The 26,416-nt window shown below is 43.6% G+C and overlaps 1 protein-coding gene across 4 annotated transcripts in view; it reads right to left on the reverse strand.

Moving 5' to 3' along the window:
- Positions 1-26,416, reverse strand: part of RALYL (RALY RNA binding protein like) — an 804,654-nt gene that overhangs the window by 13,096 nt on the left and 765,142 nt on the right. For all 4 annotated transcript variants that reach the window (XM_088471539.1, XM_088471537.1, XM_088471540.1 and 1 more), the window contains 2 exons: positions 7,252-7,421; positions 2,795-2,850 (listed from right to left, as the gene is read on the reverse strand). In XM_088471539.1, coding sequence (XP_088327665.1) covers positions 2,809-2,850; positions 7,252-7,421 — 212 coding nt within the window. In that variant the 3' untranslated portion in view covers positions 2,795-2,808. The remainder of the gene's footprint in view (positions 1-2,794; positions 2,851-7,251; positions 7,422-26,416) is intronic.

Below are 26,416 nucleotides of genomic sequence, written 5' to 3' on the forward strand. Positions count from 1 at the left end.
CAAAGGGTCGATAATAACAACATTGACACCCCAATGTTGACAGTTTACAATGTTTATATTGTTAAAATGTTGACAGGAAGTGTGCCGACATTCTCACAATGTCGATGGGTGAAATGTCAATATTGTCAGAATGTCAACATTACAGGTAAGGGACATACATACTAGACAATTTGTATTAATGATACGAACGATAATTATATCGTTATCGTTCATGTAGTTCATATTGTCCAGTGTGTATGCACTGAACGACCAACGATTCGCGCTCCTGTGGGTCGGTAATGATATCCCCAGTTGGCTGACCATGCAGCTCAATCTGGGGATATCGTTAACGATGCCATGCTGCAGAATGCCCTCCCTGCCGTCATTCATCCTGGCCGACATTGGTAAGTGTTTATACACTTACCAATGTTGGCACCCCCGCCGGGTCCCGCCGTAGACGATATCATCGCATGCACACATCGTCTAGTGCACAAGTTCTCAAACTCGGTCCTCAGGACCCCAAACATTGCATGTTTTCCAGGTCTCCTCACAGAATCACAAGTTAAATTATTATCTCCACCTTTGGATCTTTTAAAATGTGTCAGTGAGTAATGAATACACCTGTGCAGCTGCTGGGTGGCCTGCAAAACATGACCTGTGTGGGGTACTGAGGACAGAGTTTGAGAATCACTGGTCTAGTGTGTATGCGGCATTAGGATGCGGACAGGAGAGTTAGGGTTAGGCATTAGATAGTGGGCTAGGGGTAGGGAGTCGGATTAGAGATAGGGAAGAAATACCTACCAGAATGCTGGAGAATCACAGCTCTGGCCTGGAAGTAACAGTCACATGACTGCCAGGACCCGGAAGCAGCGCTAGACTCGCTGCAGCCATCGGGAGCAAGGTAAGCCATCACTTGGCCATCAGGGACAATATGTTGACATTCTAACATGTCAACATTTCACCTCTACATAATGAATTTCGACATGGTCAATGTCGACATTTTGGCCATGTCAACATTTCCATGTTGACATGAATATCAACATTATGCCTATCGACATACAGTATAATGTAAAGGTCATGTGCTTATATTATGTGGAACAATGGCAAGCATATTTTTTATTTTTTCCCTTTATCATATATTAAATGAAGATGTGAGGGTAAGGAGTTTGGAGGCAGAGGATTCTGTGGGGATATCAATTGGAATATTGAAGTCACCCAGGATAATGGAGGGAAGGTCAGAGGAGAGAAAGTGAGGGAGCCAGGAAGCGAAGTTGTCAAGGAATTTGGAGGGAGGGACAGGGGGATGATAAATGACAGCTACTCGCAAGTGTACTGGTTGGAAGAGGCGTATAGCATGAACCTCAAATGTAGAGAAAGTCAGGGATGGTTCAGATGGTAGGTGTTGGTAGGAGTAACCTGGGTATTAAAGGACCCCCACACCACCATGGTGACCCTCAGGCCTTGGGGTATGAGAGAAGGTGAGGCCTCCAGAGGAGAGAGCTGCAGAGGAAGTGGTATCAGAGGGTGAAATCCAGGTTTCAGTAATGGCTAGGAGATGAAAGTTTTTGGAGATAAAAAGGTCATGGGTGGGAATGAGTTTTTTACAGACTGATCTAGCATTCCAGGGGGCACAGGATAGAAGGACAGTGTTTGTGTGAGAGATGTGACTGAGATTATCAGGGTTGCTGTATCGAGAAGGTGAGATTAATTTGGGTGACCGAGATGAATGTGGTGGAGAGATTGTGCGGGCACCAGTGCTGGGAAGGGAACCTGTAGGCAGTGGGCAGGGAGGGAGTTAAATGAGATGTGGATGGAGGTGGGGTGGGGTGACATGGAGAGAAGGTTTGGAGGAGGGATTAGCGGTGGGGTAGTAGGAAGCAGGAGGGATATTAGCAGAGAAGCAAGTAAAAGTACAGTGGAGGAAAAGGTGTCTGCACAATTACAAAAGTTTTGAGCGGAGGAAAAAAGGAGATTTAATGGGGAGGAAATTGAATATTTAGGTAAACTGTATTAGAAGACAGATGACAGGCTTGACAAATAACTAAGGTAGGAAGACATTATTGCCACGAGATAACCTGAAATTGGCACAGAATACGGTATGTTTTGAGGTATTTGTGTAACCAGAGAGCCAGCCCAAATTTTAGCAAGTAAAGTGTAAGTTCTTATAGTGCATAAACAGAGTCCTTTGATGAATGTCCAGGTTATTCAGACAGCAGTTGCTTGTAGTGAAGAGATTGTGAACTTACAGTTCAAATATCTGTGAATGTGCTGTTAGTTTACTTTAAACTCCATTTGAAAACAAGCTAATAGTAACTGATTTGCTTCAATAATGCTGTCAATGAAGTTAGACTGTTTACTGATGGATTACTTGATTCTAATAAACTTAGACCGGTGCAACCATTAGGCAAATCTAGACATTAACTTGGACATGAATGGTTAGGATGTACCATAAAAATGATTGAGTGAAAAAATGTGGAGCTACTGCTTCTCCATGTCTATGATGGGCTGGGAGTGTGGTGTTCGGCTATAATGTCACACCCAAGTTCCATACTCCTGCTCTGAGATGTCAAGAATTTTGCACCCACTACCTGTCTGCTAATGTAAGAAGCAGGGAATTGGCAGTTCAGCACCCAGAATGGAAGGTACTGATTTAAAGGAAGGGATTCCCACCTAGTACACTCCCTGATCGAGCACCAGCCATGATCTCTCAGCAATCACAACTATTATATTGTGCATTTTTTACACAGTAAGACTCTTTTGTCTTGTGCTGTCAGGAATTACATGTGTACTGCCCAGTCTATGATATAAAACTTACCAGAAAATTTAAATTCAGTTACTTGTATCTTCGATGTCTGATACATGATTATCCATCTAAAGAATAAGGAAGAGTAAAGAGGAAATGTACTATGAGTGTGGTCAAAGAAACTCTTGAACGTAAGAGCAGGAGGAGTTCTTGTATATATGGATGGGATAATATTTATTTTCACATTGCTAGTCTTTGAAAACTAAACATTCAAGCAACTGTACTGGTCAAAAACCATCTAGAAGAGTTAAAAGTTCAGTACTGTATTACCTGTATCCATAAAGAGCGTTAGATAAGTAGCACACCAAACACCAAGCTATGCAAGTTCATGGGTATTGTCTTGCTGGGATGCACAATTTATTTATATTTCCACAATATTCTAGACTATTTAAGCAAACAATAACTTGGTTAATGCATTAATCTAAAAATGATTTATCTTCTGCCGTAGACTGATCGTTGTTCTATGAATAATGTTGTATTGCATAATTTTCTTTCCAGAAATCTTAGGGCCCCATTTAACAACAAATTTTATTACCAGCAGCATATATTGTTTAGAATTGCAGTGATGCTCATGAATATGTCATTGGTATTTAACATTACTTACCCCTGCGGCGAGATCCAGCGAAATCCCCCTCCTCAGCAGCACACTCTGCCTAGTTGCTGGCAGCCTATAGCTGCCAGTGATGGGCTGCTTTGTCATGCACATGTGCGATGTCCAGTCTGCACATGCGCATGACACTTTCGCCCAGAGGGAACCCGGCTGTACCTGGAGGGCTTCGTTGAAGCCGGAAAGGCTGTTGCAGGGTGCCCATTGCTGTCAATAGGAACCGTATCTCTCGCCGTCTATAGATGGCGTAAGCGATATAGTGACAAACATCAGTAATCTTAGTTTACCACTGTTTATTAAATACATCTACACAGTGGCGTAACTGCATCCCTCACAGACCCCGCGGTGGCTTGGGGGCGCGGGGGCTTGTGGGGCACTGTGGCTGTAGATTCCATGCGGACTAGCCGTCCGCATGAAATCTGCAGAAAAAGGCCCTCCAAAAATGCTGCCGCCTCGGAGGAGACAGATGCTAGAGGTCCTACTGGACCTCTAGCATCTGTTGGTCACCCAGGCAGGGCGGTAGTGCGGACAGTACATAAGTGCCGTCCGCACTACACTATTAGCATAACAACCACACAGCCGCCGGCGCCGGCTGCTGTGTGTTTGTTTTAGCAGCCGATGAGAGTCAAACAGACTCTCATCGGCTGCTGCGCCCACTGCCGGAGCTGGGCATCTTCTGGCTCCCGCAGTGTCTAATGGGAGAGCTCTCCCATCATGCAGAGAGGGTCGGCCCGGGAGGATTCCAGACGGAGGAGCTGATGCCGGAGCGGGGATCAAGGTAAGTGGAGGTGTGTCTGTCATTGCTGGGGGGGTTACTACTACTGGTACTGCTGGGGGGGACTAATGGGGGCATTACTGGGGGGGTTTACTACTACTGGTACTGCTGGGGGGGACTACTGGGGGCATTGCTGGGGGGTTTACTACTACTGGTACTGCTGGGGGGACTACTGGGGGCATTGCTTCGGGGGTTACTACTACTGGTACTGCTGGGGGGGACTACTGGGGGGCATTGCTGGGGGGTTACTACTACTGGTACTGCTGGGGGGGATTACTACTGGGGGGCACTGCTGGAGGGGACTACTGGGTGCACTGCTGGGTGGGACTGCTACTAGGGGTACTGCTGGGGGGACTACTACTGTGTGCACTGCTGGGGGGGGACTGCTCCTGGGGGCATTGCTGGGGGGGACTACTACTGGGAGCATTGCTGAGGGGGAGGGGACTACTACTGGGGGCATTGCTGGGGGGCTACTACTGGGGGCACTGCACTGGTGGGACTACTACTGAGGGAATTATATAAGGGGCACTGCATAGGGGGGCCACTACTGGGGGCACTGTATAAGACCCCTGACAACGAACAGGTAATTTAAAATTAATTAGAAGCCTTACTGTGGGGTATAAAATGGTGTCAGGGGGCAAATATGTAAGTGGCACTTTGGTAATAGGCAATACAGTGTGCGGCATAATGTTTAATGGGCATTATGGTGTGTAGAATAATGTGTATGGGGCATTACGGTGTGTGGTATAATGTGTAAGGGGCATTACTACAAGGAGGAAAAATACTGCAAACTGTCTTGGGCGGTGGGGCACATTTTTAACTTTTGCACTGGGAGCCAAATTGCGTATAAGTGGCCCTGTAATTATTTTACCAAAATGCCATGGGGGGGGTGTCAGAAATATTTTTGGCAGGGGGGAGCAAAATTCATAGTTACGCCACTGCATCTACGAAAACTTAAACACTTAAAAAAGGGGGCATACTGTACTACAGTACACGCATATATCATACAGTTGCAACAGCTTATTTACAGTGATAAAGTATTACATACTCTGGGCCTGATTCAGACGCGCTCGCAAGCGGGTCGATGGCTGTGCAGTGCGCACTGCGCATGCGCGAGCCCCGGAGCGAGCGAAAAATGACTCTGGCGCTCGCATCCAAAAGGGGCGGCTGTCGATGTTGATCAACAGCTCACCCCGTTTGGTAGGCGGGTCAGGGGGGGTGGCTGACCAAACAGAGGCGTTCCCGAAGGAACACCTGCCATTTTGGGGGCGGCCCCACTGACATCACGAGTAATGTCAGTGGTGAGCTTCCAGCTCTATTAGAGCCGAAAGTTCACTGGAGCTTGCGGGAACGAGACCCTACCACAAGGGTCTCGTCGCAAGCCCGATGGTCGCGATGGTTGCGACCATCGCGACAATCACCTGGCCGCTCGCGAAAGCTGTGGGTGGTCACCCGCAGCTATGTGAGCAGCCAGGAGGCTGGTTTTAAAAAAAGCATGCGGCCGTCCTAATTTAGAGCGAGCGCTCGCTTTTTGTGAGCAGCTCTGAATCAGGCCCTCTGTTCCTAAAGTCTGTTCGGTGTAGTGGTTGATCTTTGAAACATAATCTTTGTCCAATCCCTTTAATTATTTTTATTAGTTATTGTATTAAGAGGGAGATGTATCACACCTTCTAAAGAGGACAAGGGGAGGAGTTACCCATAGCAACCAACCAGCTTGCAGCTATAATTTATCAAGAACATTCTGTAAAATGATATCTCAAAGCTGATTGGTTGCTATGGACAACTATATACCACCTGCCCTCTTTAGAAGGTTTGATACATCTCTCCCTACTAATTAGAATTTCCTGTTTGGTCAGGATGTTCTCAATTTTGAAGAGAGCAGTGAGAGAACACAGATTATATGAATGTTCACCGTAGCAGGAGATTAGTGTTCTTGGATGAGATGTACTATGCATCGCATTTTGGTTGCGGTACTTCCACTTATCAGTGCAATTAAAATCGAATCCGAACCCGCACAGAGCTGTCCTTTGCGAAGAGGGGACTTCCAGGTTTATGTTCCAGAAGTCCCTCTACACAAGCATCACATGACACGCCTGCAGCAGGGGATGCTGGGAGGGATCTATAGATGTCATTGCCCACCTGGTCCAAGCCCCAGAATCGATCACATTTTGGAGCTTAGTACATATGGCAGAACTCCAAAAACAGCAGGTTTCAGAGTTTTGGCTGCAATATGACAGACAGAATGGCTCATGCAGTAAAACTGATAAAGAACATCTTTGTGTCTATCTCTGCCCAAATGTAGTAGCCCATCTTCTTGATACTGACATGTGAAGTGGTAGGTAAATAGTTTTAATCAAATCTAATGAATTAAAAATACAGGAGAGGCCCCCAAACAAGTAACATGATATCATGTTGAACAAATGTGACTAGAAAATGGCTATTGGCATTTGTTTATGATTTCAATAACCCAGATGTAAGCCGAATCTGTGTGTGACCACATATGATTTGACTGCATCTGTACAATAAGCTTAGTTAATTATTAATCTATGATATCAATCTGATTGAGCATCTGTGGGATGTGCTAGAGAAACAAGTCTGAGCCATGGAGGACCCACCTCACAACTCATAGGACTTAAAGAATTTGCTGCTAACGTTTTGGTGTCAGACAGCACAGGACACCTTCAGAGGTCTTGCGGAGTCCATGCCTAGAGGGGTCAGAGCTGTTTTAGTGGCACGAGGGGGATCTATACAATATTAGGCAAGTGGTTTTAATTTATGACCGTTGGATGTATATGCTTAACTGCATTCATCAGTTCATAGGAATAACTATTATAATAGGGTGTGGTATGTTATGTCAACATTCCTCTGCATCCAGTGTACAGTACTATCCACCACCAATAGATGTGTTCATTTACTATTCATTGCATTCGTTGTAGGTAATGTGTGCACACTGAAAATGTTATTTTTAGACATAATTATGTGTTTAACATGTTTTTAAACTTTTTCTTTATTGGAAAATGGTCAGGATTCAGGAATGAGTGTTAGATCTATCTAACAGAAAGAACTGAGGCACTGTAAATGTCATACCAAGTCATTGCTTCCATCTTCATCAAAATCTTCCTCGATCCCATCTGTCATCTCTTCCCCATCTGCATCATGTCCTCCTTCAATGTGTTCTTCAATGGAATTATCAGCGTTTTCCGACTTGCAATCCTCATGTGCCAGATCTATGTGATCCACTAATTGCTTTTTTTGACCTAAAAAATAACATATTACTGATGTCTTTAATTTATCAATATAAGTACAGTTACTTTGCACAATAAATATTTTTTAAGGCTCTAAGAAAATGACATTGTCTAGACAAATGGGGATGCGGTTAAAATACAGAAACCCGACACCTGCCAGAATCCCAGCGCCGGCATCCTGACAGCCGAAATCCTAAAGGTAAGTACAGGTTGAGTCTCCCATATCCGTTATTCTAAAAAACTAAATATTCTAAAAACCGGAATATTTCGGGGCATCTGTGACGTCACGACGTGACCTGACGTCATGACGTCACTAGTATCAGTGGCCAATGACTAGCGGCGTGGGCATGGTCCACACGCCAGGCCACCCCCCGCAGCACTTGCCGGACCCTCAGCGACAGCTGCCGGACCCTTCTGCGTTACCCGCCGGGCCCCTCGTGACACCCGCAGCACCCTTTCGCCTTACCCACCTTATCCTTCCGCCTCACTCGCCGGACCCCTCACCTCCTCCGCATCACCCAACAGATCCCATGCGACACCTGCAGCTCCTGCCGGACCACCGCAACACCCACAGCATGCACGCGACACCTTCTGGACCCACCCGCACCACACGCCGGGCCTCCCATGAGACCCACCGGGCCCCCCCCCAGGTATTCCAAAAAACGAAATAATCCAAAATCCGAAATGCTCCTGGTCCTGAGCATTTTGGATATGGGAGACTCAACCTGGAGCGAGGTTGGGGGGAGGCTTAGGATTAGGTTTAGGGTAAAGCACTAGGGGGAGGGTTAGGCACTAAGGGGGGAGGGTTAGGTTTAGGGTGCGGGGAGGGGGAGGTTAGGTTTAGGCACTAGGGGGGAGGTTAGGGTTAGGCACCAAGGGGGTAGGGTTTGGGTTAGAGTAGGGAGAGGGGGAGGGCTAGGATACCGACCAACAAAGTGTCAGTATTCTAACCCTGTCGGGATCCCGAATGTTGGCATCCCGTACCCATCCCAACAAATGAGTGAAATTATCACACTGTAATATCACACTGCCTATTCACATGCTGTAGACAGTGATAGTCTAATTTCTCATTCAGATTCTTTCTTCCCAAGACAGCGCGGTGTCGCACAAGCTGTTTTCTCTTAACAGGAAACAGCTGCAGAAACAGGTCTAAAACATCTAAGGATCTGTCTAATAATGTTTGTGATAAGTGCAAAATAAATAAAAGTACTGCATGCAATATTTATACAATTGCCATAGCAGACAATCTGCTTGTGTGCACATTATCTCAGCAAACCCCATTTATTTAAATAAAAAAGCATTAAAAACACATTGCTGCAAGAGAAATACTGCAGAAAGTGTTGATACCACCATTATGATGCCCTCAACAAATTTCCAGTTGCTCCTTTTCCAGACTTTTGTATGTATACATCAATATTACCATGAGTAGCTAATCTACTTCATACCTGCCTAGGTTGGTTAGGGTCAGTTTACAGGGATCAACACCCTGAACTTCTGTTAATTTACCCATTGGGTAATAAAAGCGTATTTAACTTTAAATGCCAGACAGAGGCTGCGGCAGTAAGTGCCTCCATCATCTCTGCTGTCGACAGTAAATGGACAGTGTGCAATCCCTTGCTGGGCCTAGAATTAGGAATCCATGCAGTGGAAGATTTTGCCTAAGGGCTGCATGTTGCAGTCCCCTCAGTAAAATCCACCACCTGCAGGGACTACCTAGCAGTGGCTTCCTACTGGAAGTGCTCCCTGCTAATCACATCTGAACAGGCAGACCCAGGGGGAGGTGTTTTCTCCCCTGACACCGCTAGCCCAGACTGCGACAGCAGAGAGAGCACTTCCTGTGGGAAGCCACTTCCTGCCAGGTTATATGGGCTGCAGTTGATACAGTCAACTATGGTGCTATGGACAACATCTCCACTTCTGGACACTCTCACTTTAGTAAACATACCCTTTACACTTTTTTGCTGTATAAGGCACGTAGAGAAGATCAGCATACGTTTTGAGGCCAACATGATGAGGTCCATTGTCTTAATCCATGATTATAGAACACCGGTAAAATAGATGAAACCCTCATTTAGCAGCACAGATGGTATAATGGATAGCATTACTGCCTCACAGCACTGAGGCTGTTGGTTCGATACCCACTACGGCCCTAACTGTGTGGAGTTTGTATATTCTCCCTGTGCTTGCATGGGTTTTCTCCGGGTGCTCCGGCTTCCTCTCACACTCCAAAAATATACTGGTAGGTTCATTGGCTCCAAACAAAAATTAACCCTAGTGAGTATGTGTGTGTGCATGTGGTAAGGATTATAGATTGTAAACTCCACTGGGGCAGGGACAGATGTGAATGCCCAAATATTCTCTGTAAAGCACTGCGGAATATGTGTGCGCTTTATATAAATAACTGGTAATAATAATTTATTCTGCACACACATCTCTCATACTACTAAGATCAAGTTACAGTCATATAGAAAAATAAAGAGATATAATATATTCCCTCCCAATAAGTAATATCTGTAAATGACCCGTAGCTGCATAGGATAGCTGACTGATTCCTCCCCCTTCCCCCTCAACACTTCTAATCTGTTATAGTGTCCTGAAAGCAGCCACTCCTTATTCTAATGTACCTTCTAGTTTAGTAGGAAATTGAAGACTACAATATACAGTACGAGGATGGCTCAATAAATAAGCTAACAAGATCTTGCATTGCGTAAATTTAAGAAACCCGTACATATATACGTATAATCAATAGTATGGCCCAGGTACAGAGTATTTTTTCACATAGTCCCCTACATGTCTAAGCATTTGTTCCAATGGTACCCCAAGACATCTATCCCGGCATAAAATACATCAATGTCAAGCACCTGAAGCCAGGACATGACGACTTGCTGAACTTTACTGTCGGTTGCAAATCACCTTCCACCCAGGTGCTTCTTCTATGGAGATGGAAATCACATGGTGCTACAGTAGGTCAGGGCTGTAGGGAGGATGGTCCAGTACCTCCAAATGGTAGCGCCGTAACAACTCACACGTACGGTTGGCTGAGTGTGGCCTGGTGCTATCGTACAGCAATATGGCGCTATATGTTCTTAATACGGGACAGGAGCCTACAGGTAATAATTGTTGAAAGGATACTTTGTACCCATTATATGGGTCTATCAATCTTTTTACTAATAATTCAGTGAGTTTGATAAAAGACTGTATCCCACTTTCTCGGAGGAAAGAAAGTATTTAATATTGAGCAATATCCAGGGATCATGCATTGAATACTACAGTACATATTCAAATTATTAACAAAATCTCTTGAGAATATTACCATTTATTTATGCCTTTTTATTGTTTTTTTGATGATAATTGTTGGTAGTTTTTGTTTGATTGTTTTATTTATAAATAAATGTTTTTTATATTGATTTGACATTTTGATTTCAGTACAATAATTGATACCTCCATGCTCTGTGGCTGCGTTCTTATTATATATATGTATTTCTATTTATGAGGATGACTACCTCATTCAGCCACATTGAGACTGGAAGGATTTTAAAAAAATAGTTTTAACTCCTTAGCACCTGGGCTCTATTTCTGGTTGGCTGAGTGTGGCCTGGCACTATCGTGCAGCAATACGACACCTATTTCCAGCAACCCAGGTCATTTTTGACAAATTGGCCTCTGCAACTGGCTCAGTGTGTCACAATAGCGGACAGCATTCATAGTATCTCCCTTGGTGAGGAAATCAAAAAGAAGCACGCTCTTGTGGTCCCAAAACACGTTCGCTATGACCTTCTTTGCTGATGGAGTTGTTTTGAACGTCTTTGAAGGTCCAGATGATGCGCGTTTCCATGTCACGGATGCTTGCTTACTTAGTCTCCGGCATCACATCACATGATGCACCCGTGTTTCATCACCTGTAACAATACGCTGCAGGAGTTGCACTCCCTCCTCGTGGTACCACATCAAGTGTGAACTTCTGTGAGTTGATTCGGTACCCAGTGTGAACAGTTTTTCCTGTACCCCAGTTGCTCATGAACAATGTTGTGCACAGTACCCACTGAGATGTTCAGTTCACCAGCAATATCACTAACTCCAATGCGTCTGTCTTCCTGAATCAGACCTTTAACGAGGCACAAATTGTCACCTGTGGTGGACGTGCTTGTTCGTTCGAATCGCTGCTCATCTTGAATGTCTGTCCTGCCGTTATCAAAGGCAGTGCACTAAACCCAAACCTGTTTCTGTGACATGATGTTATCACCATACACATTGACAAGTTAGCAATGAATTTCAGCTGATGATGTGCCCTCTAGACGCCGAAATCTGATCACACTACTCACCTCAATGTTTGACCATGTTTCTGCCAGCTCCGCCATCTTACAGCTGATGTTGGCACAGTATTACTTATATGAGGAGCAGTCAAATGGCCAGGAGGGGAAGCAGTGGTCTACCTACTCTGGCTTGGTGGGAAATTAGAATGAAATAGAAACATTACACACGAGAGGTCTTATTAACTTACTTATTGAACCACCCTCTTACTTTGTTTAGATTACCCACTTAACAAAGTTCCCTTTGGTGCAAGCTCTGCCAATTGAAAAATCAAGTTTTAAGTTTATGTGAATTCCTTCCATATACGTACTACAAATAACGATTTCCTATCCATTGTTTGTGAAATTTGATTTACAATGAACTTCAAACAAATCCAGAAGCCTAATTCTAAAGAGTGGCATTGAGTTTTCAATTGGTAGAACATATGCCAATAGGAACTTTGTTAATTGGACTTTGAGAAAGAGGTTCTGGATCCCTCTTATCCCGTAAAGGGCTGGATTCAACTAGCCCAGGTAATTAATGGTGGGCTAATTGCTCTGCATGGGTTTTTCAATTACAGCCCGCGATAAGCCCACAGACTGCACTTAATTTCTGTTAGAGCATGAGGTAGGCTCGAACAAAAAATCCACGGTAAGTGCCATTATCGCGGGTACTTATCCCAGAACCAATGGGTTAACAAGCGTTAGCCGCAATTTTACCTTGCAAGGAAAAGGGGTTGTAATTGAATAACCTCTGGTGTAAAAGCCAGAGGCTACCACCCTTTTACTCACATGGTAAATTAGCACGACTAATTGAATATGGCCCTAAGGCAGGGAACACTGCTAATTGTACACCAATTCAACATTCTGTATTCAGTTTTCCCAGGGAAAGGGGGCAGATCTCATTCTTCTTCAATGTTTCTTTAGATTGCAACACAATCAGGGGCATAACATAATTTAATGATGGGCACTAGGGCAGGGCTGGTCAAGGTTTCTCTGCACCCTAGATAAAACTACAGCCTACAACCCAACCTCACTCCCCCCCCCAGAACCGCCACCAGTACCCACTTCCCATCCCATCTGGTAAAATTGAGGAAGCGTTGTCTTAAAAATTCCACAGTCGACACCTGAATTTAGTACAATACTCTCTGAGACATCCTTAATATTGAGATAGGCAGATGCTATGGTGCCCCCCGGATCCCAGCACCGTAGGCATCTACCTAAAGCTGCCTAATGGTAGAGCCGGCCCAGCATTAGGGTCACATCTTTCTTGGTCAAAATGTGTGTCTTATTCACATAAATAATACAACTGGATTAATTCACATAAATAAAACAACTAATTCACATAAATAAAACAACTGTAACTACATTGCTAGATTACACTGATCAAATTGATGTGTGACATTGGTATATCTATGTATGACTGAGGCTGAATCTGTATTCGAAGTGCTACGATTCAGCGGTCGCGGATTTTTCTCACGCCAGGTTCCGTTGTGCTTCATCTGTGACTTTGTAAGTGCTTAAAACTAATTCCTGTGCAGTTAAAGTTGCAGCCCAGCATCTATATAACACTGTGAGTGGTGTTTTGTGACATCTGCGATGTGAATAGGGCACAAAATGTAAAGAAAAAGAAGGGACGCTACACCTCTCTGAGCAGCTTTGTCATGCTGCATGGTGTATTAATGCTTGGTGTATGAGGACATTTCTGTATTTGGGAAGATGGTTGAGAAACTGTTTTACTACAGTTCACATTTGGAAATTTCATGCTAGTTACAGTATATGTGTGAATAAAAGCCAGCCCTAGTCTCGACTGATTGAATATACATTCATATGGGTAGCAATTTTATGCTTTAGGGCATCGTATTGATTCTTATTTTAGATTTTTATGTCCAAGTTGTCATTAATTAACAGGTAAAATGTATCTTGGCTAAGAAAATAAATCTGTGGAAAGAAACACAGAATTTGACGGCAGATAAGAACATATTGGCCCATCTAGTCTGCCCCTTTTTTTAAGTTTTTGGTAACCTCAACCCTATTTGATCCTTAGCTTTTTATAAGGATATTATAAAAACGTAGGATTTGATGGCAGATAAGATTATTGAAAAAACAAATATGTAAAATAATTCGAGGAGTCTTATTTCCTTGAATTCTTAATATTCTGTTGTATGAAATGTGCATTTCTAAATTTGTATGTCTGGCATAAATAATTCAATAATGCCAGCGGCACCACTGTACATAAAAAGAAGAGGCTTTTCAAACTGACTTTGAATGCTTTGTAAAGCTTTAGAGACTAGCCTAGCAATGCATGCAGAGTATATTCAGGAATTCAGCAAGACACATTTTAGCATAAGAATCTTTGGAAGAAAGAAGTTCATCTGTTTTTATTAAATCCACAAACTTTGTTCACAGATTGGTTCTATTATGTTGCTACAGACAATTATAAAAGAGCAGATTGCAGGAACAGTTAACTAATGGTGCATACACACAGTACAACCTGCGCAACCAACGATATTGCTGAAAGACTTCCCTTCAACTTTGTGTAGTGCAGAGCAAACGATTTTGGGTGTACACACGGATAGATGTCTACAGGGGCGGATTGGGATGGAAAACCAGCCCAGGAAATATTTGGAAGCAGCCCTAAATGGGTGGTGGTGGGGAGGCCAAGGAGGGGCAAAGAGCCTATGGAGGAGGGAGGTGGGGGTCTATAATCTAGAAAGATGAACACTTTAGGACTTTCCTGACTAGCCCCAACATTACTCAGTTGCAACTTGATTTAAAAATTGGCCACCTTACTCCAACTAGCCATGTATTATATATTACCCCCATCACCATTATTATATTATTATTCATAATATATAACTTTAATAATTTACTTCTAACTCTCTGCTGGGACAAGAGTTCTCGCAAGCTCTGTCCCGGCACCTAAAGATTGACAAATATTAATTTTCGCTTTGCAATTTTGGGGCAATATTATCACATCACAATTACATTAAAACTGCGGAATGTGATAAATCTAACCCTAACCAAAATACTTACCGTCAGGATGTCAGCAGTCAGGATGCTGGCGCCAGGATTCTGACTGGTGTCGGGATTCTGAGCGCCGGCATCTTGACCGCTGGGATCATAACTACTAAGAGAGCAGTTTGGAAAGGATGGCCAGTTTGGGGGGTAGAAAGGGGGCAGGTTCAGAGGGGGAGGGAAGGTTCATTATTATTACTACCAGTTAATTATATCGTGCAAACATACCCTGCAGCACTTCACCAACCAGTATATGTTTGGATAGTGGGTGGACACCGGAGTTCCTAAAGGACACCCAAGCACATACAGGGAGAATATACAAACTCCGCACGGATAGGGCCGTTGCAGGAATTACATGAACTGTGCCGCCCAGTTTGAGTAGTTTCTCACTTGGGCACGGTACGTAGGGGGATTGTATTTCCCTTTTAGTCCAGATCTACTGCCCTCCATCTGTGCAGCTAGACCCCTCACCACTTTCTTCCCCATTACCACTAGGAGGCCACTTTCCCGCAGAGCATCTGAGGAGTCCTGGCAGCGAAAGATGACTGGCACACACTGCTAAAGCTAACAAGTTAGTTCTGCCTCAGGGATATGCAGGGAGGGACAGTGCCAAGTTGGATAATACATTTTTAAGTGTTTAGTGAGCTAATACTTTTTGCTCAGGAACAATAGCTTACAATGTATACAGCATTGCTCTGTGAGTTGAATGCCCCAGCCCATCTAACACTACAGCCAGTTCCCTGAGCTACTTACCTCTGCACATTACTGGAGCTTCTGTCTATACAGCCCACACCGTTCTCTTCTCATGCAGGCTCCCCGGCATCAGACTCTGGGCCTGATTCAGGGTTGGGAATAGAGAGAGATATCTCTCAACTGATCATCTTGGTGAAACCATGCTGCACTGCAGGTGGGGCAGATTAAAAATGTGCAGAGAGATTTGGGAGGAGTGTTTCCAAACTGACATCTAAATTGTAGAGTAATAATAAAGCTGTGCAGTAATTGTGAGCTACATGCAAAAGCAGCCAGTATTTACCCCACATGTAAAAAAATTTATGTATTTACACCCCTTGCATTGCAATATGGTTTGTTCAGGTTCACAGTTGAGAGAGATATCTCACTCTATTCCCAACTCTGAATCAGGCCCTCTGTCTCTCTTCCAATACTCTGTGTACCCATACACAGACTACACAAAGAGCTTCTCTGCACGCGCAGACGCTCCCAATGCGGCCTGATCGGAGCTGAGCAGAGCTCCGATCGCGGCTGTTATTTCTCGGCCTGGCAGAGGCTGTCTGTGTAAAGCTGGGTAAGCCACTGAGGTGAGTGCATGGCCCGGCCAGGGGGGAGGTTGTCTGTGTAGTGCGCAGCGCGGCGCGGCCCAGCCTGGAAGGTGGACTGTTTGTGTACTGTAAGCCACTGAGGGAGTGCAAGGCCCTGTCGGGGGGGAAGCTGTCTGTGTAGTGCGCTGCGCGGCCCAGCCCAGAAGGGGGAGGGGGTTGGGCTGACTGTGTAAGCCACTGATGGTAGTGTCGGACATGGCCATGTGCCGGCCCAGCGGGAACTGTCCCGGTCTCCTGGCGGCCCAATCCACCCCTGGATCTCTATGATAGATATGCATTATAGAGATTTCAGTGAAGTCATCTCTTACCATGCAAATCGTGTTGATATCGTCCAAGTTGGCCTGCATGTACGGACGACCATAGATATCGTTATCATCCATGCGGGAACGCACATCGTTAGTCTATCATTGATCATTCGCTGCATAAAAATGGACGATATGAACGATTTATCATTGATCGATATCGTTATCGTTCATTAAAATCGTACCGTGTGTACGCATCATAAAGGTGCATACAAACGGTACGATCTGTACCACCAACGACTTGAAAGATATCTTTCAAAAATATTTTTCAAAGATATCGTTCACAGATATTGTTCATAGATCGTTCAAAGATCTTTCAAAGATATCTTTCAGTGAATCATCCTGCCACATCTCTGAACAGGGAAAATTTACGATATCGTACAAGTTGGCCTGCATGCATGGACGGTGAAAGATATCTTTACCGTCCATGCGGGAACGTGCATCGTTGGTCAATCGTTCACTGCCTTAAAATGAGCTATATGAACGATATATCGTTCAACAATATCGTTATCGTCCATATCGTGCAGGAAAATCGTCCTGTGTGTATGCAGCATAAGATACCAGACCTCACAATTGGAAAACCTTTATTTAGCAACTTTCAGAGACGAAAGGACATTTGCCTTGCTGCTGGCAATTTTTTTGTGGTTATAAGGTAACATACTAGGTTATCTTACAAATCTCTATAACACATCTTTAAACAATTAATATGTTAGTTTTTTCCATAAAGAATTTTTATATTCCCAAATAATCTGCATTTCTACTACTTTCATGGACTGGGTGTGCTTTATCCTGGAATAATCAGACATAATATGTGATTAAAAGTGACACCACAAAACTAATCACAGATAGCTTTAAACTGAAAACTGAGAAATGATAATTGATGAGAGAAAAGTTACTCAGAGTTGGGTGGCACTAAATGCAGTTGCACACTATATTGCGAATGATAGTTGGCATCAATTTTTAATTAACAGTTCAGTTTGTAAATCACATATTACCAAGTGTCCAGAAGGCGTTTGGAGTTTATATGAAGCTTGAATGGAATTACTGAACTGATTCATAATTATGTGAAAAAAACTTAAGTGTTTATAGAAACATAGGGCAAAATTTACTAAGCAGCGGTTTGACGGCGGTTTCTATTCTATTCTAAACCCCGGGGGTTTGGTGGTGGTTTTGCAGTGGTTTCTAAATGGCAGCCCTGTTCTATTCTATTTTAAAATGTGTTTTGATGGCAGTTTTGCTGCGGTTTTGGCCTTAGTAAATCTGCAGAAAGCAAAACCCCTGCCAAACCACAGTCAAAACACATTTTAGAATACAATAGAACAGGGCTGTCATTTAGAAACCACTGCAAAACTGCCACCAAACCCCTGGGTTAAGAATAGAATAGAAACCGCCACCAAACCGCCGCTTAGTAAATTTTGCCCATAGAATTTGACGGCAGATAAGACCCACTTGGCCCATCTAGTCTGCCCCTTTTCATGTATCCTTTTGGCAACTTTAACAGTATTTGCTTTTATCTTTATGAAAAAAACTAACATATTAATTGTTTAAAGGTGTGTTATAGAGATTTGTAAGATAATCTATGTTACCTTATAGCCACAGAAAATTTGCCAACAGCTAGGCAAATGCTCTCTCGTCTCAGAGAGTGGCTAAATAAAGTTTTTCTAATTCTGTGGTCTGGTATCTTAGTTATCTATTCCTATTTGTTATATTTAACTGAATCTGTTCCTTTGGTGCTTGTTCAGTCCCTTTGCAGCAGGCCGCAATGTCAGAAAGTAAGCACTTTTTCTATTATACTATATTTGGAGCCGACCGGATGTGAGCGACAGACTTGTAGGATTGTTCTGAAGTACTAAAATAATGGATTTGTAGACAGAAACAAGTGCAATGATGTTAAAATAGTTTTACTGACTGAAATGAAGCTTTTTTTTATTATGTACGTATCAGGATACTGTTCTGAAGATATGGGATGAGACTTCAGCTGCCTGTAATGGACTACAGAGATAATACATTACTTTTGTATAGAGCTGTGACCGCTTATGGGCTGGTACACAGATGAATGCAGGTCAACTATAATTGCTCCCGCCTTATGTGCACGGAACTGAATGTGTCTATCCTATGTACGGCGCTGCGGAGCCTGTGTCGCAATATAAATAAAAGATTATAAATAATAATATTCACCCATATTTAGAGTTGTACACATCTCTGGCCAGGTTGCCCCCATCTGTACACTTGGGGTTCTCATTCAGACCCGCTCGCAAGGGCCTATGCGCTCGCAAGCGGGTCGATGTTGAGGCCCTGCGCACGCGCAGCAGCCGCACTGCGTGTGCACAAGCCCCGGAGTGAGAGAGAAATTCTCTCGCTCTGGGACTCACTACAAAAGGGGCGGCTGTCGATGGTGATCGACAGCTCGCCCCATTTTGTAGGCGGGGTGGGGGGGTGGCTACACAAACGGAGGCGTTTCCAAAGGAACGCCTGCTGTTTGGGGGCGGCCCCACTGACATCACTCGTGATGTCAGTGGTGAGCTTCCGGCTACCACAAGGGTTTCGTCGCAAGCCCCGATGGTCGCAATGGTCGCGATGGTCTTGATGGTCTTTAAAGCTGGGGGTGGCCACCCACAGCCTAGCAAGCGGCCAGGAGGCCGGCTCTGAAAATAGAAGCGGCTGCCCTCATTCAGAGCGAGCGCTCGCATTTTGCGAGCGGCTCTGAATGAGGTCCTTGGTTTCATAGCTTATTAGTAAACACCTGCACCCCCATTTTTGACACAAGAAACCCATCTGAAAATAGCACTGCCATAACAAAGCTGACTAGCGCCCTGTGCTGCCCACGCCCCATGAGAGGAAGGGACGGGACCGCCAGTGCCGGTAACAAAAGCACTCATCCGGCGCATCCTCAGGATTCTCAGGGGCGCTATATGTGCTGCATTCTGCATGTCTGTTGCATCCAAAGGCACCCTGCTAGCCAGATCCAAGTGCCATGAGGCAGCAACGGTGCCACCCCCAGGGATCTGGCCCTGGAAAACAGGCATTATGACGCTTACACACAACTCTCCATAACCCACAATTCTGTTGACACAATTCTGTTGATACACCTTCACTGAACTTAGTCTACATGCGAACGCCCCATTATGACATCGTTGCAATCCTTAGGTCAGACTGTACATCGCTTGTAGTCTCGAATGCTTGGCTTCTAAAAAATCATCTTGTTTTCAACCTTGCATTACCCTCTTAATGTACTTTACCTTAATATTTTATATATCAACATTTCAGTTTTGGATTTAGCTGTCTTTTAATATTATCTTTGCTGCATCTAAGGTATATTGGATCTTTGTATATGTTTCAACTTATTATGTAGCCACTGCATGCAGTGTTATTATTCTTTGAGCATTTGTGTCTTTTGGTTTAATTAGAGCTATTAAATGTAATTAGCATTGATCGTGTTGCAAAATCCTCCAAAACCACATTGGTAAAGTTACCATGTTAATACTTTCAGCAAAACTTAAATTACTTGTTATTCCTTAGTGAAACATCTTGCTGTAATTCATCCTGCAGTACAAGGCAAGAACCATAAAGAAAAAGAAGACAGAGAGGGAATGACAGATGGGAGTAACACAGCATGATAGCATTGGCAGGGAGATAAACACATACTCTAGAGGAATAAGACAAAAAAAAAACACTACCCTTAGGAAAAAGTTTTATGAGGACGACAACAACACAAAAATCAGCTGATTGTAGCTAACAAAGTCATAAAAATCATATACATGAGAAACTGCAGTACATGAGAAACTGCAGTAAATAAAGTGGAAGGACAGCAAATAAAAGGAAAACACACAGAGCTGAATGATACTGCAGCAGAAATGTCACAGAAAACAGTAAATTATTACAAAAGCTATGAGAGATTGAAATAAAACAAACCACCATACAGTATATATGAATGGTTAAGGATCTGTATTGCAAATGTGCAGATCTCCTCCTGCAAGATCGCTCACAGTGCCCGGACGCCACAGCCTGATTGACAGGCTGCAGCCATATGTGGGTGGAGCTGGGGCAGCGTCAGACAGCATCCCAGATAGCAGGGGTGTGTCTGCACCCGTTTTCTGGCTGTGATGAAGCCAGTGGCTGTGTCCTTGTATATAGCTTCCCTGGCTTCAGCTGTGTGAAAACGCCGGCCATCCTGATTCCTGACTAACCTAAAAGTTACTCAGATGAACAATGTTCACACAGAATGATCCGATACTGCGTCCTCAGGTGCAGCTGCGGATCACAGAAACCGGCAGGAGGCGTATATTTACAAAAGACACCTCTTGCGGTTAGCATATTATTGCACAGCTGCTGCACACAAAGTCGCAGAGGCTATGCCATAACATCCATCTCTGAATCAGGCCCATTGTTACTGCAGTAAGTGCCGTCTGTATTGCCTAGAGTGGTGGTTCTCAAACTCGGTCCTCAGGACCCCAAACAGTTCATGTTTTCCAGGTCACCTGTGGATCTTTAAATTGTAACCGTTGGTAATACGCCAGTGCACCTGCTAGGTGACCTGGGTCATAAGGACAGGGTTGAGAAACACCAAGCTAGGTAACATACTATGTAGCTGGGCACAGTTGTATAAGCAACTGTCACAAATTAAAGATCCACAGTTGACCTGAAGAACAAGAATTGCTTGGAGTCCTGAGGACCAAGTTTGAGAAACCCTGGTCTAGAGCTTATAGATCAGCCCTGGGGCCCCATGCAGCCCTCCAAGCCTCCACTTGCAGTCCACAGCTACTTCCTGCTTTGTTCTCATATTTTCTTATTATTGCTTGAAACGCTTATTTAAAAGGTCTGCTGATACTTTATGAGGGTTGGGTATGAAATCCTGGCTGTCGGGATGCCGCTGGTCAGAATACTGACAGCGGCATCCTGAGAGCCAGAATCCTGACACCCATAGAGAACAGCAGTAAGTATTTATCTAACCCCTACCCTAACCCCTACCCTAACCCTCCCTCCCTGATGCCTAACCCTAAACCTACCCCCCTAGTGCCTACACCTAACCTCCCCATCCCCGCACCCTAATCCTTACACTACCTCCCCGATGCCTAACTCTAACCCTCCCCCTAATGCCTAACCGTAACCCCTACTCTGACCCTCCCTCCTCGGTGCTTAACCCTAACCCCCCCTTAGTGCCTAAATCTAACCTCCCTCCCCGCACCCTAATCCTTACACTACCTCGCCGGTGCCTAGCCCTAACCCTGCTACCTAACCCTGACCTCCCAATACCCTAACCCTCCCTCCCCAGTGCCTAACCCTAAACCTACCCTCCCATTGCCTAAAACTAACCTCCCCTTTCCCGCACCCTAATCCTTATACTACCTCCACGGTGCCTAACCCTAACCCTCCCCCTAATGCCTAACCCTAACCCCAACCCTAACCCTCCCTCCTCGGTGCTTAACCCTAACTCCCCCTTAGTGCCTAAAACTAATCCCGCCCTCCCTGCACCCTAATCCTTACACTACCTCCCCGGTGCCTAACCCTAACTCCGCTACCTAACCCTAACCTCCCCCTAACACCCCCGATACTTACCTTCGAGATGGGTTCTCTTATTGTGAGAATTGAACACCAATGTTTGATTTGTGTGGTTGATTGTGTTTGTCATGTCCGTTCTTTAATGCCCCCACCAATTCCATTATTATTGGTCAATAAAATTTGAAATTTTTTTGAAACACCAGCACTATTGTATAGTTAATGTAGGCAACATGGGACAATGCACAGGATGCACCATTAGTGAGTTTTAAAGCCAGCTAACAGGATGCTTTACGGTCTTCCAAATTACAAAGGCAACTTATCTTCCTACTGAAAATATATATATACTTAGGTGTACTTCAGAATAGTTTTGCGCATGACTAATGCCACATCCGTCATAATGAGCTCTAACATGAAAATTAGTAGTAACTATTTTACAATTGTTTTAATGCAATTTGCTACCAAATATTTCACAATTCTGAAATGTTAGTAACAAAGTATTCAAATTGCATCAATGTCCACAATGAAAATTAAGCTCGAGACCCTTATTAATATAATTAAATATTGAAATTTCTGTTTAAAGTGTCGAAGTGAGAACTCTGCCACACTGAATGGGTTAAAAAGGTTGATACACACTATATTCTATTAACCCTCCTATCGCATAATCTTTCAAACCAGTGCTTCCAAGTGCAGCCAATCAGCTTACATGGCTAGCCGTCTCAGAGAAGCCCTTATGCTGGAAAAAGAGGAAGTCTAATTCCTCAAAAAAGGTTTGCAAACAACTCTCTGGAACATCCTTGGCGTGGAGCGGCTCATGTAGAGTTGGACTCACTTTACGTTTAAAACACAGATGTAAAATGCATCTGAAAAAAAACAAATTCATCTCAAGATGCCTCAAGTTCTGCAACTGTAGCAAATATACCAGGTGTACACCAGGAATAACATAATCATGAAGATGTCACTTGACAGTCTAACATTACCACTGGCCATAACTAGGGTAGTGAGAGTGGCACCGTCGTCCAAGGCTCTGCCCCCTGGCACCTACATTTGACTTGCAGTACTGCAAAGGAGCACCCTGCAGAGCCACCCAGTGTGTGACATTACATGTTTGACCAGTCTCCCAATAATAAGATGGACATTCGGTCCCGATGCATGGTGGACCTTGACCTCAAAGTGTGCATTACTGGTGGATTGGGGTAGGGTTTGGGCTTATTTTATCCTGATTTCGCATGTCCAGACATTAAGAGGTATGGAATATAGCAGCCACTCTAGTGATTTATATACTATCATCAAGAAAGGTCCAGACACAATAACCAATCAGAAGTACATACTGATGTCATTATCATCATCATCTTCATCATCATCAGTTTGTATTTTGTACCAGGGCTAGATGTCTTCCTCCTGACAGATATACTGGATGTGTCTGCTTCCAGGTCTAACTCTGTCACATTTACATGAGCTTGTAATGTATGTGATACATAAACCTCTAATGCATGTGACCTATACCAGATCATACATTCCCATCTCCATTCCGCCTCTCTAAGGGAGTCGTTAGTGTAAATCTACATATGGACACACACAGAGGTGATTTTCTGCACCTATGTGGTACGGAGATGAGCATTGTATGCCACAGAACTACGCACTATTCCAACTCTACATGAGCCGAACCATATTCAGTAAAACTAACCTTCATCATAGGTTATGTAGCAACATAGAAGCTTTACCCAAGTCATACATTGCTCCAATCCCTGTTTTCTTTATTGCAGATCTTTCTTGCTGGTAACTTTTGCCTGATTTTATCATTTTATCATTACTCTCAGGAGATTCCAGGACTTTATTGATAATTAAATACATTAAGTTGTCACTAATGTATGAACTTTTTCATTACTCCTTCTGCCTTTACCTTTCATAGAAAAATGCCTTTCCTCTTTATTTTCACATAAATGTATTAAAATCTACCCACACCGCATTGATTTAATAGGTAACCATGAGTTTATGTTAGGCAATCACTTACGTTATTAGGCATGTGATAGTATTTAAAGGACATTTCATTTTGGGTCTTTAACAGTCTGATCTGATGTACTTACATTGTTGTATTATCATATAATGGCAGAAAGTTTATGGGAATGTTATGAGAAAGAGACACCAGTTTGAAGTGTGCAGTGCAGCAGACATAAACTGTGATGCCCAGGAGACAAGTATAAGAGGAGAATAGGCTGATTCTGTTTCTATTGTAAGTGTATTTTGAGCATGCAGAGAAAAAACTTTTGTGTTCACATAATCCGTCTGCCCTTATGTACTCTAAAAACAGCATTTGCACATTTTTGGCATAACACTGTCATTCTCCATGTTTTGTAATTCCTGATTTTTAGAGGTAAATTTACTAAGATTCGAGTTTGGTCAAGATGACAATCTCAGGTGAGTTTAGTCCTGTTTTTCATCTCGCAAATTACTAAAGACAAACTTGGGTGAGTTTGGGAGAGAGTTCTCATTTTTCACAGAAAAACTCGGGTGAGATTGCAAACTCGAAGCAACTCACCATCGGCCAAACTCTGATGTACTATTCATGAAAAAGATGCAAATCAGGAATTTACCAAGAATCGAGATTGCAATCTCGGGTGAGATTTTAGCAAACTCACAGAGAAACTGAAGTTTCAAACACCACATCCTGAGCTGCAAGTTTTGCAGAAACATACACAGATCAGTGTGATTTATGTATGTTTCTGCATGTGTACTTAATTTAAAGTGTTTTTATTAAAATAAAAATGACATAGGGTCCCCCCCCCAAAAGCATAACCAGCCCCGGACTGCTCAGCCAGTCCTGGTTCCTAAATTTACAGGGAACAAAAACAGTAGGGTTCCCCCATAATTTAGGAACCAGCATCTGGATGCAGGGCCAGTGCTGGTTTTAAATATAGGGGAAAAAATGCATAGGGGTCCCCCTATATTTAAACCAGCACCGGACCCAAACTGACCAGGGTGTAATGCCACTGCCAGGAGACCCTATCACTGGGTCTCCAGGGCCAAAGCATTAACACCCCAACTCAGACAGCCCAAGCCAGAGATCTCAGAGGAGATGGGGACCCCCAAGAAGGGCTCCCCCCTCTCCCGAAACCCCAGGCTTACACTGAAGCTCGGGTCTCTTCCCCGCACCTCTGGAGCGGTGGCAATGGGGGTAATAATGTGTAAAATAGTTCTAAACTATTGTAATTTACAGTGGAACTACAGGTGCCAGCATGTCTGCCTTTTGGCACTTGTGGAACTACAAATGGCTGCAGGCGCCTGGCACCCGTACCTCCACTGTAAAATAAAGTTAAAAAAACACAGTACACACACACTGTCTAAAGTAAAACTTTATTACACACCTACCTACCTCACTCACACATACTTATCTGCTTCCAGCTGGTCCGTCCCCTTCTCTAGTAGAACCCGTTTGGAGTACCTGGAATAAAGATCCTATACTCACCTCCATCCTTGCGCTGGTCTCCGTAGCATCCAGGGGTATTATTGCTGCTTTAAAAAATATTGACTCGCAGGACTTCCCGCAGCGGGACAGGCTTGCACCCTATTACATAAGTCCCCTGGAATATCTACTTTTGTTTACATTTATCAAAGTGTACCTACAGTACAAAAGTGCAATTATAACTTATAATTAAGGTTCCTGTTTGTGATACCTATGTCTTGGCTTGGTTAGAGGATAAACAACTGTTTGTTCTTGTGGGTGGAGTGACTGATGCCAGCTAGTTGGTAGGTGACTAGACAACTGAATTGTGTCTGTTTATAGTGAGGGTTGTCTCTTTGTAGAGAAAGCAATAACCCTTTGAACTGTGGAGCAGCTGTCTATTTTGAAAAAAATAGCTGATTCATTAAGCTGTGAGTTGGGTGTGGTTCAAAAAAATGTTTCCCTATGTGCCTGTGTGGGATGCTAGAGCACCTGTTTGTTTTACAAAGAAAGCAATAGATTTAAATTTAAAAAAAAACAAAAACTGCTGGCTGTTGTAGTGCTACACTTAAGGTGCATTCACATGTAACGATTTTGTAACCAACGATTATCTGTCAGATTTTCCCTTGATAAGTGAACGATTTTTTGAAGTGTAATGAACAATTTTTACAAAGATGAAGGAAAAATGTTCCTTCCCTTAATGAAACCGTTATGTTGGACAGTCCGAAATGAACTACAAACGGGAGCGCGCTTGAACGAATTTTCGTTCATTGTTATAACTAAGAAACTGAACGATTTTTTGAACGATAACGACGTCGTTATAATTAAATCGTTCAAAAAATCATTACATGTGTACGCACCTTTAGTGATTCATGTTGTGAGTTGGGTGTGGTCCAGAAAAAAAACCCTGTGCAAAGATGTTTTGATATTTGCCTTTGTGAATACTAAGGCAGCTGAACGGTGACTAGCTTGTAGTGTGATATTTTTGCCTAAATCTGCATTGTAAATTTAGGAAATATCACAGAGATTTATCAAAAATCCCTTGCAGGGACAGAGCTTGCGATAAAGCTCTGTCCCTGCAAATCCCTTCTGCAGTCTTCTCACTGTATTTTTCGCAAAAAAT

This window comes from Taudactylus pleione, unplaced genomic scaffold, assembly GCF_031769625.1.
Source record: "Taudactylus pleione unplaced genomic scaffold, aTauple2 ptg000114l, whole genome shotgun sequence".
NCBI lineage: Eukaryota > Metazoa > Chordata > Amphibia > Anura > Myobatrachidae > Taudactylus > Taudactylus pleione.